Genomic DNA, 16,102 nt, shown 5'->3' with positions numbered 1-16,102 from the left:
TTTTTGTCCTCTGAATGTTACTTATAGCATCAAACATCCTAGGATAATAAATAGTATAATAATAATTTTTTCATGATGATGTCTGCCTACATAGATTTCTCCAAGTTTCTTTTCTTTTTTCTTTTTTTTTTTTTTTTTTTTGTACATCTGCTTTGGTTTCTGATTTCCATGCAGATGCTTTCCTCACAGTCTGGAGATCTTTGGCATTCTGCTCATCTCTAAGAACAGGACACAAAAATACTGTGTACACTGACAGGCTCATTGAGTATGGTCTTCACTGTAGACTGATCTAGGTCAGCCTTTTCCTTGGTGAGTCTCTGGTGTCCTAAGTTTTGAGATTTTTCTCTCAGGCTGGTCAGATCCCTAGAGGACACTGGCACATGCCTAGATTCCAGCCTCCTGAGAGCCAAGTTGGGAAAGAAAGGCAGAGGCCTCAAGATTCAGCAGTGAGCTCTCTTAAACTCTGTGTTTTCAGTAGAGTGCCTTGCCTCCTGGGCTCTGCCCGGAGACCCTCAGCTGTAGGAGACCGTCCGAGTGCCATCCCCAGTCACCCCACGATCAAGGGCTGTGAAACCTAACCTTGCCTCACGTGCACTGATGAGACCCTCCTGGCTCCTCACCCCTGCTCCCTGCTGTCCCACAGGGAAGATCCCCAATCTTCCATCTTAAACCAGAAGTTATGGTTTAACAAAACAAACATGATTTTCACTGAGGACACTGGTTAAATTGGTGGGTGTTTGTTTTGTTTTGTTTTGTTTTAAGACAATAGAAATCGTCATTGAATGGGAAATGTTTTGTGGTGAAGTGATACTTAAGATCACTTTGAAGGAGCAGAAGTAAGAAGTAGGCTTTGGGGAACATAGCTTAGAGTACTGCCCCCCACCCTCCAGGGAAGGAAGGGCTCAGGCTTTTCTCTCACTTTGAGGTCTCCTAATCTTAAAGGATTTATCACTTAGAAGCTCCAATCCAGGGACGCCTGGGTGGCTCAGTGGTTGAGCCTCTACCTTTGGCTCAGGTTGTGATCCTGGGGTACCGGGATCAAGTCTGCATTGGGCTCCCCACAGGGAGCCTGCTTCTCCCTTTGCCTGTGTCTCTGCCTCTCTCTGTGTCTCCCGTGAATAAGTAAGTAAAATCTTAAAAAAAAAAAAGAAAGAAAGAAAAGAAAAGAAAGAAAGAAGAAGAAAGAAAGAAAGAAAGAAGAAGAAAGAAAGAAAGAAAGAAAGAAAGAAAGAAAGAAAGAAAGAAAGAAAGAAAGAAAAAGAAGGAAACTCCAATCCAAGCTAATTAGTGGCTTTGTTTTACAGATCGTGTCCTCAGACCGAAGCCCACTTTCTTTCCTGCCCACAGAAGCTCAAGCTCAAGTATCCCCACCGCCCCCTTACCCTACCCCTCAGGACCTCCCTCAGCCCCTCCTACAGCAGCCCCACACCCAGGAGGCCCCTGCTCAGCAGCCTCAAGCTGCCTCATCCCTGCCTCCATCCGGCTTCCCCCTCCTCACAGCCCAGGTGGGTCCTAGCAGGGACATTGATCAGAAGGGAGCACGTATTTTGCCTTGGGTTCCAAACTAAATGTTCCCTTCCTTATTCCCTGAAGGGTTCATCTTTGACCAACTTCTTCCCAGATGTGAGTTTTGACCAGCAGTCCATGAGGCCAGGCCCTGCCTTTCCTCAACAGGTGAGCAAGCATCCAGGTCTCTGCATCAGAGTAGGACCTGCACTGTCTGTTCAGGCCTTTCAGGGCATAGAACCCACCACACCACATAGACTGGGTACTCCATTGCCCTGATTGCAGATGTGCTCAGCAGCTAAGGGAGCCTGGAATCTCCCCCAGCCCTCAAATGCATGTGTTGGCTGCCTTATTTAGTATCAGGCCTCTGCAGAAGAACTATTTGAACAAGTGGTATTAGATTCCTGATGACAATCTGGTCATAGAATTGTAGAGTGGCTCAGAGGGCAGGGAGCACTTCGGTCCACTGGTCTATCCTGCTGAGGAAACTTAGACGCAGGAGGGGTGTGGCCCACAGGCCTCGCTGCTGTTGCCAGCTCACTGTAGTTCACTGTAGCTTCCCAGGGGAGCTCAGTCCAGGCAGGGCCAGAGGTCCTTCCTTAAGATGTTTTCATTCATTCACTTCCTTTTGCTTCTTAAGTTCTCCCTAACATTGTTTAAAATATCTCTAGATTTTGTAGTGTCCACTAAGTATGTATTAGGCTCTTGGACAGATAAAAGAGAGAAGGAAGGGTTTTGAGCATTTTACAGATATTAATAATAATTACAACAGTAAAATAAATAAAGACAGATGTTTCTGAGTAGGCCATGGTGAAGACTCCTGGCATAAACCAGTAGTCCCTGCCTCCTCGTTTTCTGAAGAAGCCAGTTTCGTTTAGATGAGTCAGTATCTCCCTGAAAAATGCTAGAAATGCCTACTTTGGAAAGATTGTTGAAAAATAGTTTGGAAATTAATTTCTGGAAAGGCACATAGCTAGGCCCCAGTTCTAAGCAATCATCCCAGAAGCTTTCTCATGGAGAGGGGTCTGTCTGAGGTTCCTCCCTCTGAGCGTGAGAAGGAAAGGGTGGTCCCTCCACCTCGTTTTTCTAGAAACCAAAAGGAAAAAAAGAGCCCCTTGGTCGTATCACTTCCTTGGTTACAGATGGACTCTTTGAAGTGTTCCCAAAGATGGTGTTTCTAGAATCCTCGGGGTGGCCGGGCAGGAGGGATGTGTGAGACCAGAGGAGCCAGGGAAACCATGACTGCTACTGTCTTCTTGGATGGCTTCGTGGGCCAGGCAGCATGTGAGCGGGGAGGAGTCACCCACACTGTGGGCCTCACAGACCCCTCCTCCACCCCAGCACCTGCCTGCCCTAGAGGACTTTTCTGTGTGGGATCCTACAGAGAAGGGACCTCAAGGCAGTTTTCATGTCTGATTTTGCCCTGGGAGCATGTTGCTTTATTCACTCCTCAAAGCAGAGATCATTGCTTACAATGTGACCTTTGATGTTTCCAGGTGCCCCTGCAGCAAGGTCCCCGAGAACCACAGGACTCATTTCATGGGAGACCAAACCTGTATTCCAACTGTGGGACTTTCCCCAACACCATCCTGACAGGTGAGTGTGGGCCACCCCTCAGTTCTGCTCTGTTTTTACAGATCCCACTGTAAGATAGTTTAAACAACATCACATAAAGCAAGAGAATGAAGGCCCGCCCAGCTTGACTTTAGCTTTGCAAAAAGCAGGTGTCTGGCCCCAGAGACCATGAGCCGGTGGGGAAAGGGCCTGGTGATCTAAGATTTTTCTCAACTATTAAGTTTTAAGTGATTGACAACTGTTCAAAGGGAGAACACTTGCAAAAATGGGGAGTCATGGAACTGACGGAAAAGAATGTAGATTCCAGGGACACCTGGTGGCTCAGTTGGTTGTCTGCTTTCAGCTCAGGTCATGATCTCAGGATCCTGAGATCGAGCCCTGAGTCAGGCTCTTCACTCGGCAGAGAGTCTGCTTCTATCTCTCCTTCTGCCCCTTCTTCCAGCTTATTCTTGCTTTGCTCTCACTCTCCCTCTCAAGTAAATAAATAAAATCTTAAAAAGAGAGAGAGAGAGAAGGAAGGAAGGAAGGAAGGAAGGAAGGAAGGAAGGAAGGAAGGAAGGAAGGAAGGAAGGAAGGGGAAAAAAGAAAAGAAAAAAGAAAGAGAAAGAAAGAAAAATAAAGAAAAAGAAAAAGAAAAGGAAAGTAGATTCCAGAGCATAATGGACTCTGGGGGTGGTGGGGACACAGGCAGTCATTGTCCTGGCTGGGCAGATGACAGGGATGGCCTTTGCGGGGATGTCGTCTGTTGTGCGTGCCTCCTGACCTGCACTGTTTTTCCCTCTTGCTGCTCCTTCCAGAAGACTCGAGTACCAACCTGTTTAAAGACCTCAGCAGTGCGCTAGCGGGCATGCCTGAGGTCGGCCTGAACATGGACACTCCATTTCCACTGGAAGAAGAGCTCCAAATAGAACCCCTGAGCCTGGATGGCCTCAACATGTTAAGTGACTCCAGCATGGGCCTGCTCGACCCCTCTGTGGAAGAGACATTTCGGGCTGACCGACTGTGAACAGAATGGAATAGGCCACGAGAATTTATTTCTGAAGGGGCTCAACTAGAACGGCGTAGAATGGAGCCAGCAACATCCTCTGGGCCTGAGTCATCTCGGGCTTCTGAAATGGAAGGAGCCGATTCCATGACTCCTAGCTTCCTGAAGAGGTCCCATCTCATACCCCATGGCTCACTCCGGATCCCAGAGCTGTGCGCTGCCTCTCAGGCCTGTGGCCCAGGTGACACTGCTGCAGGCCAGCTGCTTCCGAGCTTCCGCTGACTCGGCCCTCACCGTGACCAGTACACTTTTACTGGCCATCTAATCTGCCGATGTGTACAAATAGAACCGCGTAATGGGGGCTGCAGTCACGTCATGCCGTGCCCAGAACCACTGATCTTTGTCAACACTGAAGAAGGGGTCTGGCCTGGGGGGTGGTGGGGGTTGCAGGCCTTCGGGGGTTGGCTCAGCTACGAGCAACGGTACCACAGCATCATGATGCCTTCTCCGCTCTGCCTGCCCCAGCTTGGCCCCTGCCAGCTGCTGGCCCAGCAGATGCCCATGGTCTCCCAGTTGCCTTAATTCCAATATGAAGAATTTTTATTTTTTACCACGATTTCAAGAACAAATTTGAGTTAAGCAAACTGAATGCTCATTTGTTTTCTCCAAGTATATAATCTATCTGCTGCTTCAGTACACTCTTTCCTGTGGACAAGGGGAGAAGGGGGCTGCTTTATTCAGTCACTGAAGAAAAAACAACAAAAACCCACCCTTCATGATGGATGAGCCTGAAGAGAAAAGCACTTCCTCTCGATGACTGAGGCAAGAGAGGAAAGCTGCAGGTAGCCCGCAGACACACAATGTCTTCCAGACGGGCTCCAGACAAGCACAGGCCCTCCCTCACCACAGACCACTGGAGGGATGCCGGAGGTCGGAGCCAGACCCCCCAGCAGCTGAGCTAGCAGCAGGGGGAAGTTGTTTCTCTATGGAACGGGAGTGTCTGCGTAATCCCGCTAGACCGTAAGCTCCTTGAGCACAGGGACTGTGCCTTATTTGTTACCAAACCCTTAGTACCTAACAAGTGCTGGCACTGGGTAGGTGCTGCGTTACCATGTGTTGAATGCATGAATGAACGAACGAAGGAATGAATGAATCTGCCTTGCCACAAGGCAGTCTAATCTTTAGCTAGCCCCGTTCCTTGCCAAATCTCAGAGCTTTAGCTTTTCTAACACTTGTGCCTGTGGTTAAGCTAAGCATGCACTTTATATGCTTCTAACACTAGGTGACCAAATCCACAATTAGGCCAGGATGCCCTGTTATCCTCGAGGGTATGCTCCAGAGCAGGAGGGGGAAACTGTCTTCTGAGTGAATCCAGCACAGCTGGGGAAGCTGAGGCCTTGGGAATTGGTGCTGGGACCTTGGGGATCCCAGCCAGGCCCCTACCTCAAAAATCTTCCCTTTCAGATCCATGTTTTGCTCTAAATTGCTTTAAAAAGAGATTCATTCTTTGAGGTTGCAGAAAAAGTCTACAGTAAAATGAAGGCCAAACTCGTGAAGCCGTCATTAGTACCTTAGCATAAAATGGTATGGCTGGATTTCCACCACTGCTTGCCTCCTCTGACTTAGCCCCTGACCAGACACCTGACCGGTGGACTTGAAGAGGACGGAGGGGTCTGATGCTTCAGAGCATCTGTAGGGAGGGGTCTGGGCCGTGGGGCAGAATGCAGGTGCAGGAGGACAGAACCAGGAGGACAGGAGCACTGGAGGAGAGACAAAAGGTGCTGGGACTTTTGCCCAGATAGCCACTGCCCTTCCAGGGAGACACCAGGAGTGTGGCTAGAGGCCGCTACACGGTCCCCACCTGAAGAAGCAAGGCTGCACCTAACAGGTCTGAATCTGACACATTGGCGCCCCTTGACAAGAAGAATGTGTATTGGGATCCTGGGCTCTGAACCTCTCCAGGCCTCATCCCATTTCTGTCTCCAGAGGGATCACGTTACCTCCAGTCTGAGATAACCCCAATGGCACATCTGCAGCTTCCTCTGTGGGGCACAAGCCCTCCACTTCACCTTAGCCCCAAATCTCTGCCTTTGAATTGGGAAATCCAGCCAGGGCCCTCGCCTAAGCTCCAAATCTCATTCCCAGTGAAGTTTTCAGATCCCTTTACACCGAGGATCTCAGGAGGGTGGTGACTTGTTGTTAAAGTGCAAGCCCTTTCCTTGTGGTGGGAGACAGTGTGCTAGAAGGAGCCAGCTCCATGCTGCCTTTCCCGTGTCAGAGGGCCCCATCTGGCCTTTCAGGCGGGGAATGGTGCTGCTGTGAGGAGTTTGGGTGTTCTTTAAGTGGAGGTCCCAGCATAACCCACCCTTTGTGTGGTGCCTCACCTGGCGGGATTACCCGCTCCCTGTCTGCAGCAGACCTGCCTTTGCAGGAGCCCCGGGACCTACCTACACGATGAAGCACGCTGCCGCCTCCCCCACTCCGCCCCACACATCCTCCCGGTGACTCGAGGAGATGGAGGCTCCCAGGAAAAGTGACTTGTCCGAGAGAAGTATAATGATGACAGTAAGGCTTAGCACTGAATTAAATTTGTCCCTAGGTCCACCGGTCCAGTCTTTTCCTGTGAAAAGGTTTTGGGCATTATCCAACCCACTTTGCTTACACGGCATCAAGGGCACCCTTGGGCGGGTGTCACTCTGACCTCCAGGGGTAAGTCTGCCCTCACTGCTGCCTTTGCAACAAACCAGGAATGGTCCTTGGCACCTGAAGTGGCTACGTGCACCAGAATAACTATCTTCCAATATTTAGTCTTGTTACGAGAAGATTGACGGCTGTACTACTCTCATTTACTAGCAGTTAAACAGTGTAGAACTAGAAACTTATCTGTGTTCTCTGTTTCCTTTCTGTACGGTTGTGGTTTGTAGGACACACGGTGTTAGGAGAAACTTTCTTCCGATCACGTCAAGACCAACATAAATTCTCCTCTGTCCTGTTTCATTTCTCCGAAATCTACTGTATATTAGCCAAGCTGAAGCGTTGTGTATTCCAGTCCATCTGCGTATTTGAAGCCGTTTCCAACTCTGACTCTCGTTGGCTCTGTTATGTACAGGTGATTCCATCACTTGCCGGTGGGACCGTCACAGCAACTAATCAGACTTCCCCCCAGTGTCCTAACTCCCAGGTCCCTTGTTAAACAATATTTAAAGATTGGAATTTGTATAAAGTAGCTTCCAAGTTTTATAATATATCGTTTTACATCTTTCGTAATTAAAAGCACAATAAGGTTGTATCTGCACTTGGTGTTTTTCTTCAGCGTCAGGCACGATGAATTGGTGGAAGAGCCTCTCTCACCGCCTCCCCCACAGCTCGGCCTGCAGTTGGGCTTCCCGGTCCTTGGCTTGGCAGGTCCTGCTCTGGCCTGCTTGTTCAGTGTCCCTAATACGTGCACCGTTGTACCCACACCCAAGAGAGGGGAGAAGGAGTCTGGGACACACACTTCCCATGAAGCCATCCATGGATGCCAAGGATGGAGGGCGCCTCGCTACCTGCTGTGCACTGGCAGCGTGCCTTCCGGCCCCTTGCCCTGGCCCTCACCCAAGACACCTCTCCCCTGTCAGTTCAGGCCACTGATGCTCCTTCCCCCTGTGCTGCGCTGCCATGTACTGGCCACCAGTGGCCCCCTCTGTTTTCTGTCCCAGCCCTGCCCCTCCACATCCCAGCAAGGTTCCCAGGCCTGTCCTCCCCCACCCCCCAGCCGTGCTTCCTTCAGACCCGGTTCCTCAGCCACACCCACGACTTGTCACAACCGTGACTGTTCCAAAGTCTTACTCAGAAATCCCATCTTTGACCCCAACTTCCTGAGCCACTATGTCTATCTACTCTGGTCCACACACACCCTGTTCTTTGCCCCCATAGAGAATTCTATCCCTTGTCCTTGCTCTCAGCCTCCTTGTCCTCTCCTGGCTTCCCTTCCTTCCCTGGCCTAGTCCATTGGGCCAGTGGCCTCCACTAACACCGTCACAGCCTGCTCTGACCCTTGACCTCTCCCTGCTAGGAGAAACCGAGCAACCCCGCCCTGTCTGCTGACCCAATCCTCCTCCCCTGTCACGGGGGGTGGGGGTGTTTTGGGGGGTGGGGGGCGGCTCCAGACCTCTCCTCCCCAGACGCCCTTGTTTCTCTCCTCAGGCCCAGAAGTTCCAGGCCCTTGGGGGCAGCTCCCTTGGCATCCCATCTGCTGCACATCCTGTCCCCTTTCCCAAACTGTCGCCAATTGCTATTCCCCCTGGCACCACCACCACCAACTCCTTATCTAGTTCTTGCTTGCCACGTTTGTGATTGACCTGCTCTTCCCGTGAGGATGCCCTGCGTACCCCATACCTCATCCCTCTCCATGCTCTTCCCCATCAGCCCATGCATATGCCTTGTTACCTCCTTGCTAAGAACAAACAGAATGAAACAACCCCTCCTCAACCTGGTGTCTCCTTGGCGTACAACCTTGTCTGCTTTCCCTCCTGGAAGAGTTGCTCATGTTCCACTCATTCCCCTCTTTTCCCACCCACAGCCCCGGTTGCGAACCCCTCTGCCCAACACCCAACCCCCCAGCCCCCCTGGCCCTGCCCTGCCCCTCCACCCTGTGGCCACTCTCATTCTCCACAGACCCTCTTGTTCCCTCAGGTCACATATCCATCTCCTCCATGAATCCTCCTCCTCAGCCATCTTCAGCTCAACTGTCCCCAGGACACCTGTCTGGTCCTCCAAATTGATGAACCCACCTTCCACCTCAGACCCCATCTGCCTGTTTGCTGAGATCCACCTGTGAGTGAGATTCCATCCCATGTTGTCCTCATCCTTGGTAGATCTTTGTGCACCAGCAAACACTCATAATCACCCTTTGACACCCACCTTCCCCATGGGGCTCTAGCTTGCGAGAGCAGGGGCCATGCCTGCATACTTGAAGTCTGCACCTCCCTGCCTGGCACAGAGGTGCTCAGCATATATTCTCAAACTGCCGACTCCTGTGTGCTCCCTCTCAGACCACAGCCTCCACCCTGACACTAAAATTTTGGTGTGAGCCATCCTGCACACTCCTCCCCCTTTGCCTCTCAGACCCAGCCCAAGTCCCAGGGCTGTCTCAGCTCCCATTCTCTCCCTCCTCAGCCTGGCAGGAGCTTCCCATCTGGCTGCCTGCTCATCTCCAGCCCCATGACGCAGCCTCTACCTGTCCTCAGAAAACAAGAGTGATGAATTTTACTTTTATCTGTGTGCCTCGGAGTTCCGATCTATAATATGGGACAATAAGCACCCCACACCACCACCATTTCATAGTGCTGTGGATGGAGAGTAAAATCAACTCACACAATTAAAGGACCCAGAGTTGTGCCCAGCACATGGTAAATATTCAATCAATGTCAATTATTAGAAGTCATATTATGTGATGTGTGAATATGCTGTCAAAGACAGGAGGCACAAATCCTTAGTAGTACTGAACTTGTATAATGCTTGCTTTGAAATACCAGATCTTAGTACGGGGCGGGCGGGGATGTTTTAAACTGATCTTATGTACATCCTATTTGCCCAATGAATGCTGTACCTTTTGCAAGTATGGAAATAAGGATTTTACAAGGAGCCCTTACATGTGACGGTGACGGTGTCCCAGTGTGGACACTAGATGGAGCTGAGACCATAAGAGTGGCTGTCGGGACCCAGAAACAGCTGGAGAGAGCCACCTGACCCTCTCACGCTTCTGCAGCCTTCAGACTGGGCTGGAGGTGGTGCTGGTTCCAACTGGATCCCCTGGTGGCAGAGTGCACTAAAAGGTCTGTCTAGTGACCACTCGGGCCGACCGCAGACACTGCACAGCACACGTCCCCTGTGGCCACCTGAACGTAAGGCAGGGCAAGGGTGACTTCCTGGGTTTACAGAGAGAGGAAGACGCAGCCCGAGAGGCGCAGTCACCGGCTCCGGGCCCCGCCCAGTGCCGCCCTGCGGTCACCGGCTCCCAGGCGCGGGGCTCCGAGCTCCGGAAGCGGGGTGGCCTCGCCCTCCCGGGACCTCGCAGTGGGGGGTCGGCCCCGCCCCGCCCCGCCCCCGCCCTAGCAGTGGGACCCGGCGTGCACTCTGCTGAGAGGCTCGGCGGCCGGCACCCCCACACACCTACCCCTCCCCCCCCCCCCCCCCCCCCCCCCCCCCCCCGCCCGGGATTTTCTCTTTTCCGGAAATGTTTTGTTTTTTAAGGCTTTGCTTGTATAATAGTAGCGCCCGCTCACTGTAAGAAACTCATGTACACCGAAGAGCACGAACAGAAAACGTTCAAGTGGTTCAGAAGCCAGCACCCCCAGAAACACCCACAGACACCTCCTTCCACGGCCGTCTTTGGAGAGAAGGACAGGTAGATGGATCGAAAGCTTCCGGAGAAAAGGGCTCGTACAATAATACAGGCTCTTCTGGGAAAAGTATTTAAATTTAACAGAAGGAACGGAAACCTAGATGTAAACCAAAGAAATTGCCAGGCTGCAAATAATTGTGCTTATGTTTCTAAATTATTTCCCTAAAAGGAAAGAAAAATACCGGGAGGCTGGATTCGTTTCTTTAAGCATGTTTCCACTGTAGATGGCATCTCCTGACAGCCTGTGATTTAGGATAAGGAAATGAGCTCATTCATTTCCTATCCCCTTCCTCTCCCAGAAGCTGTGACTTCTTATTTTTACATTGTCAAGGTTTGTGCTGTTTGCATCCTGTCCTGTAACCATCCTTCCCACCATTGTCTGGCCCAGTTCCGTGCACACGTGGGTCCTCTGCTGACAGCCCTTTCCAAATGGTTTTTAAGTCCTGCTCCTGAGTTCTGGATTTTGGTGTTCCTCCTCCTGCCTTGACTTGGCCTTCAAAGAGTCCATTCCCCGAGGGCCACGTTGGTCCCAGCCTCAAGGTTGTGGCTGCTGGGCTGCAGGGTTAGAAACCTCAACGCTCTGATGGGGGCAGGTGGATTGTCACATTGGCTGATCTACACCCAGTGAAACTGGCACACATCCCCAGTGGATGGACAAGCACTGCACTTCCCATTGTGACTCCTTGCTGAAAACTGAGTCTTGAACTTGTATTTGGTGAAACATAGTTGAAGTTTTAGACTCTGGAAATAAGGGAAATGACTGGTGGGTGGGGGTGGAGGAGAGAGTATTGTGTTCAAGGAAAGCACATGCCAGGCTTCTAGCCCAGGGGAATCCCCTATGCCCTCGCTTCCCATCACTACCCCTACCCCGATATATTTTGTCCTTTTGACAGCAGCACTGTATACTATCTTCATTAGGGAAAATCCAGCTTCTTCTTCAAGGCCTACGCCGGACAACTCCTCTGTGAAGCCTTCTGTGAAGTTTGGATTGTTATTTGGCAAGTATTTACTTCCCTCCACTCCCACCATGGGAGTAGTATACCTCCAGCCCCTTTGGCCAATGAGTTGTTTGGAGACCAGACCTGTGCAAAGCCTTGACATGGGCTTGGTAGCAGAGCATGCCCACTTGAGCTTCTGTCATTGCTGTAGGCACAGATTCCCTCTGCATTGCCCACTGGTTCCAAAAGAATGAGACAGGGCAGACTTCAACCAAACCCCTGCCCAGGAGCCAATCCAGCTGCCCAGCAGAGGCTGGCAGGGCTGCCCAAGTCAATCTGCAGACACAGGAGTCAGAAGTAAATCCTTATAATGTAAGCCATTGAATGATGGGGTCATTTGTTATGCAGTGTTCTGGTGATAGTTGACCACATACACTTTCTCTGTCCATTTCGTCTTTGGGGTTTGAGTGGTACTTTGTGCCACAGCTTCACTTTATTAACTGTAGGGCTGATTTTGTTGTAACATCTGCCTTCCCTCTGTGTATGAGAAACTTGAGGCAAGGACTGTGTCTGACTCACTTCTGACAACCCAGTGCCCAGCTAAATGGCACCCAAAGCTATCATCCTTTCCATTTGCACCCTCTCCAGGACAGCTCAGTCTCAGTGGGAGCCCCAGGCCTCTGCTTCCAGGATACATCTGCAAATTTGGACAACGTTCAGAAGCCCCAAGCTTTGGTATCCACTGCGGGAAGTAGAAAACACTCAGAGCATGGCTGCCCTACCTGGGAGCATTTGGAACACAACGGCTTCTTTCATAGCCAGGCTAAAGAATGGAGACAGAGAGAAGATCTGGTAAATTCATATTAGGGGGGAGGGGACAGAGAGAACATAAACGACAAGCCTTGGCATCATAGAAATCTCAGAAGGCCAGTTTGCAAAGGTGCCCAGATATCCAGGGGGCAGTGGTGGCACCCTCACTAACATAATGGAGGTCTGTCCCAGGAGAATGAGCATGGCAGCCAGAGTTCTGGGCTAGTGAGGGGCAGCTGCAGACCGGATTTTCCGAGCTCTGCCCACCAGCATCTTGCTATGATAATCTAGGTTCCAGCTAGCCTAGTTTCCTTAAACGTTATCATCCAAACCAGGACACATTGTCAGCGTGAAAGGAGGTGCTGTTAATAATTGTGCCTGAACAACAGGCATGAACAGGAACTGTCAACCAACCAGGGCAAGCAGGGATGTAGGGTCAGCCTGGGCCCAAGGAACAAGTCATAGAGGCAGTCTTGTTCAGGGGTCAGGTGCATGGGCTCTGGAATTAGAGACCTGAGTTCGCACATATCTCTATCCATCCTGGCTGTGAAACCAGGCTATTCAGTGGTCTCAGTCTCCTCGGCTGGAAAACGGGGATGGCCAGACCCACCACACGGGCTTGTGCCAGCCCCTAGTAAGCACTTTCTAAATGTTATCTGTCCTGCTTGCAGTATTTCTTTTTATGAAATAGCTCCTTTATTCCTAGACTTCAGAAGTGCAATAAAAGGATTTGTTGAGAAGACCAAGCTCACACTCTGAAAGGAGAAGCACACACAGTGTTCTCAGCACACAGAGGGGTCCTGGCTGGGCCTCCACCCTCTCCCCCCACTAAGGCGCTCGTGTGACTCACCAGTCTGGCCAGGGTGGAGGGGCCACCCTCAGATCTTTCCCGGATCCAGAGACCTGGCACTAACCTCAGAGGATGCTTGGTCTTCATCCGCTGGAAGCCTGGCCTGGTAAGTACTGATTCTGCCTCCACTGGTTTCCACAGGGCTTTCATTTCCCCTCAGCGAGCCCTGCACGTGGCCAGGGCTGGGCTTTCTGGTCACAGAGGAGCCTTGCAAGCTGGAGACTGCTCAGACCCCCTCCCCAGAAGCCAGGCCAGGTCAGGGCAGCCCAGGGCCCCTGGTGATGCTCGCTTGATCTACCTGGCCCATGACATGTTCTCTCCTGGGAATTCGAGGCTTGAGTGGGAGAGACAGAGTCTGGGTTTCGCTGAAATGGAGCCACATTCATGGCGGTACCCTGGAGGGAAGGTTCCACTGAGGCCGCTGAGTACCACTATTCCGCCCGGCCATTGAGCAAGCGCCTCTGAGGCTGTGCGCTGCCCCACTAACCTCTCATCAGTGCCCTGGAGTGAAGAGTCGCTTTGGTCGCCAGCTCATAGGGACTGGACTTCTTGAGGAGCAGTGCAGGGACCCCTGCAGCTCTGTCTGGTCCCCAGCCGGGGTGGCTGTGCTGCCACCTGGGCTCCAGCTACTGTCCCTGCCTTCCCTTCCTCTTTTGGATCAGGCAGTGGTGGTGGGAGCTGGTGAGATATTTCACTTCCTGCTCCAGGTTCTTTCTGGAGATCACTGTCCCTGGCCTAGCTCTGGGGAATTCCCAGCATCACACTGTCGCACACGTCTCACCACCTCTCTGGCAAGGCCTGGCAATCACTGGTTCTGCAGAATGCTAATGAGGGGTGCACAGAGGAGTCCCCTGCAGGCCCAGCGTGCTGGCTGCTTGAGTGCAGTGATGGCACATCTCACTGAAGGGCTTCCCGAAGGCTTTAGAGTGCCAGCCAGCTTCTAGGAGGTTGGCACGGAAGGCAGCATTTCTGAAACATATCGGACCCCCGAGTCCCCTTTGTTGGGACCAACTCGTGAGACTGATGTTCTATGGAGCAAGCCGTGAAAGGAATGGAAGCAGGTAGGGAGGGATGAGGGCAGGGTGCAGGGGACACTTAGAGAGAGACTTGGAAAGGACCAAATGGAGAGAGGGGAAAGGATGAATCAAAAACCGAGAAACAGGGGCACCTGGATGCCTCAGTTGGTTAAGCGGCTGACTCTTGATTTCTGCTCATGTCATGATCTCAGGGTCGTGAGGTCGAGCCCTGTGTGGAGCTCTGCACTGGGCATGGAGCCTGCTTAAGATTCTCTTTCTCCCTCTGCCCCTTCCCCCCAACACATGCACATGCTCTCTCTCCCTGCCTCTCTTTCTCTCTTTGAAAAACAAAACAAAATTTAAAAACTGAGAAAGAGCACAAGAAGAGGAGGAGGAGACACCCAACATTTCCCACATGCCTGTGGGTCCGGCTCAAGGGAGCCTGCGAGATGCCTTTGACTGATGGTGAATATTACTATTACATCTACTGATTACCAGTGTTGACATAAATAAGTGACTGCCCAAAGCCACACGTGAAACTTGAACCCCAAGTGGAGATGAGGTTGCTGCCTATAAAGAGCACCTCTGGTGTCCTCCTGCTGCCCTTATACACCTTTACGGCCCCCAGCTCGGTGCCCAGGAATGTGCCCAGCTGTAGCCTCCAGAAGTTGATTTTCTTTCTTCTTCTTCAATTCACAATGGTCTGCCTGGTTCATCTAGTTTGTGTGAATGTAAGTGTGGCTTATTAAAGTGTTTTTCGGTAAAATGACCATTATTTCCAGCTGACACTAGGCCTGAAAACTTGGAGAGAATATTTTTTTAATGTGTATTTTTTGAGTACAGCTGACACACAAGAGAAAATCAAATTTAAAACCACAAGAAATATCAGCCATCAGAAAGGATGAATATCCACCATTTGCTTCTACATGGATGGAACTGGAGGGTATTATGCTGAGTGAAATAAGTCAATCAGAGAAAGACAACCATCATATGGTTTCACTTATATGCGGAATATAAGAAATAGTGAAAGGGACCATAAGGGAAAGGAGGGAGTCTGAATGGGGAAAAATTAGATAGGAAGACAAACCATGAGACACTCCTAACTCAGGAAACAAAGAGTTGAAGAAGGGGAGGTCAGTGGGGGGATGGAGTGATGATGATAGACACTAAGGAGGGTACTTGATGGGATGAGCACTGGGTGTTATACTCTATGTTGGCAAATTGAAATTAAATTAAAAAAATTTTAGAAACCCCACAAGAAACAGTAAAAGAACCAAATTGTACAAATAATGAATGAGGGATTGAATCAAGATGGCAGCTTGAGAACTTATTATGACCTCTGTGCTCCAACCCACCCCTCTAAACATGACTGAGATGATAAGTATTTAAAGACCATCATAGGACTAGAAACCAAACCGATATCCTTCAGTATCAGATTATGAGAAATAAAGGATGCTGGAAAGTGAAAGGCAAATAGATGGGATTGAGTTGAAGGTGAAAATCCAACCTTAAATGTTCAGAAAAGGATGCTGGGAGGAGAGGGAGCTGGCTCTAGGGGTGTGCCAGGTACGGTGGGGGGAGTAAGGTCCAGGGAGCTGACTAGGTGACAGGTGCAACAGGTGCGGTGTGGGGAGGGCTCCCTCCTCTCCCATCCACTGCACCCAGCAGCTGGCAACAGAAGCTTCTAGCAGACGGCAGAGAGATAAGGACCAACTGGGGGAATGGGGTGGGACACAAGTCTCATTTCCTTTGTAAACAACGAGCCCTTTATCAATAAGATAAAGGCCAATGCCCCACCAAAAAAACTAGGGCCAAGATTGGATCAGGCAGGCTGACAGAGAATGGAATATAAAGAACTAATATCCATATGGGAAGACTCTGGACCTGGCTCACAATTAAAGTAATGCTAATTAAAACGAGATACCTGTGGTTCACTGTTAGCAGAAATTTGAAAAGATTGCAATGCTAGAGGCTAGTGAAGATGTGGGCAAGCAGGCTGATGGGACGTCAATCAGTGCCACCTTCCTAAAGGACCAT

General features: G+C 50.7%; 1 protein-coding gene and 2 long non-coding RNA genes across 6 annotated transcripts in view; all 3 read left to right on the top strand.

The window, feature by feature from the left end:
• CRTC3 (CREB regulated transcription coactivator 3) overlaps positions 1 to 7,361 on the top strand; it is a 99,067-nt gene extending 91,706 nt beyond the window's left edge. For 2 of the 4 annotated variants that reach the window (XM_038532893.1, XM_038532891.1), the window contains exons 12-15: positions 1,305 to 1,505; positions 1,594 to 1,674; positions 3,003 to 3,102; positions 3,882 to 7,361. In XM_038532893.1, coding sequence (XP_038388821.1) covers positions 1,305 to 1,505; positions 1,594 to 1,674; positions 3,003 to 3,102; positions 3,882 to 4,087 — 588 coding nt within the window. In that variant the 3' untranslated portion in view covers positions 4,088 to 7,361. Of the gene's footprint in view, positions 1 to 1,304; positions 1,506 to 1,593; positions 1,675 to 3,002; positions 3,103 to 3,878 lie in introns of all 4 variants that reach the window. The other 2 variants (XM_038532892.1, XM_038532890.1) reach the window with 1 other exon arrangement.
• A 2,918-nt stretch (positions 7,362 to 10,279) lies between these two features.
• Positions 10,280 to 11,454, top strand: LOC119876139. Its single transcript, XR_005357088.1, has 3 exons — positions 10,280 to 10,454; positions 10,621 to 10,782; positions 11,370 to 11,454. It is a non-coding gene; the product is annotated as an uncharacterized LOC119876139 (long non-coding RNA).
• Positions 11,455 to 11,466: 12 nt separating this feature from the next.
• Positions 11,467 to 14,300, top strand: LOC102156726. The gene is made up of 3 exons (XR_005357087.1): positions 11,467 to 11,761; positions 12,038 to 12,241; positions 12,906 to 14,300. It is a non-coding gene; the product is annotated as an uncharacterized LOC102156726 (long non-coding RNA).
• Positions 14,301 to 16,102: the final 1,802 nt, after the last annotated feature.

Source organism: Canis lupus, chromosome 3, assembly GCF_011100685.1.
Source record: "Canis lupus familiaris isolate Mischka breed German Shepherd chromosome 3, alternate assembly UU_Cfam_GSD_1.0, whole genome shotgun sequence".
Lineage (NCBI taxonomy): Eukaryota > Metazoa > Chordata > Mammalia > Carnivora > Canidae > Canis > Canis lupus.
This window is presented reverse-complemented; position numbering and strand designations above follow the sequence as displayed.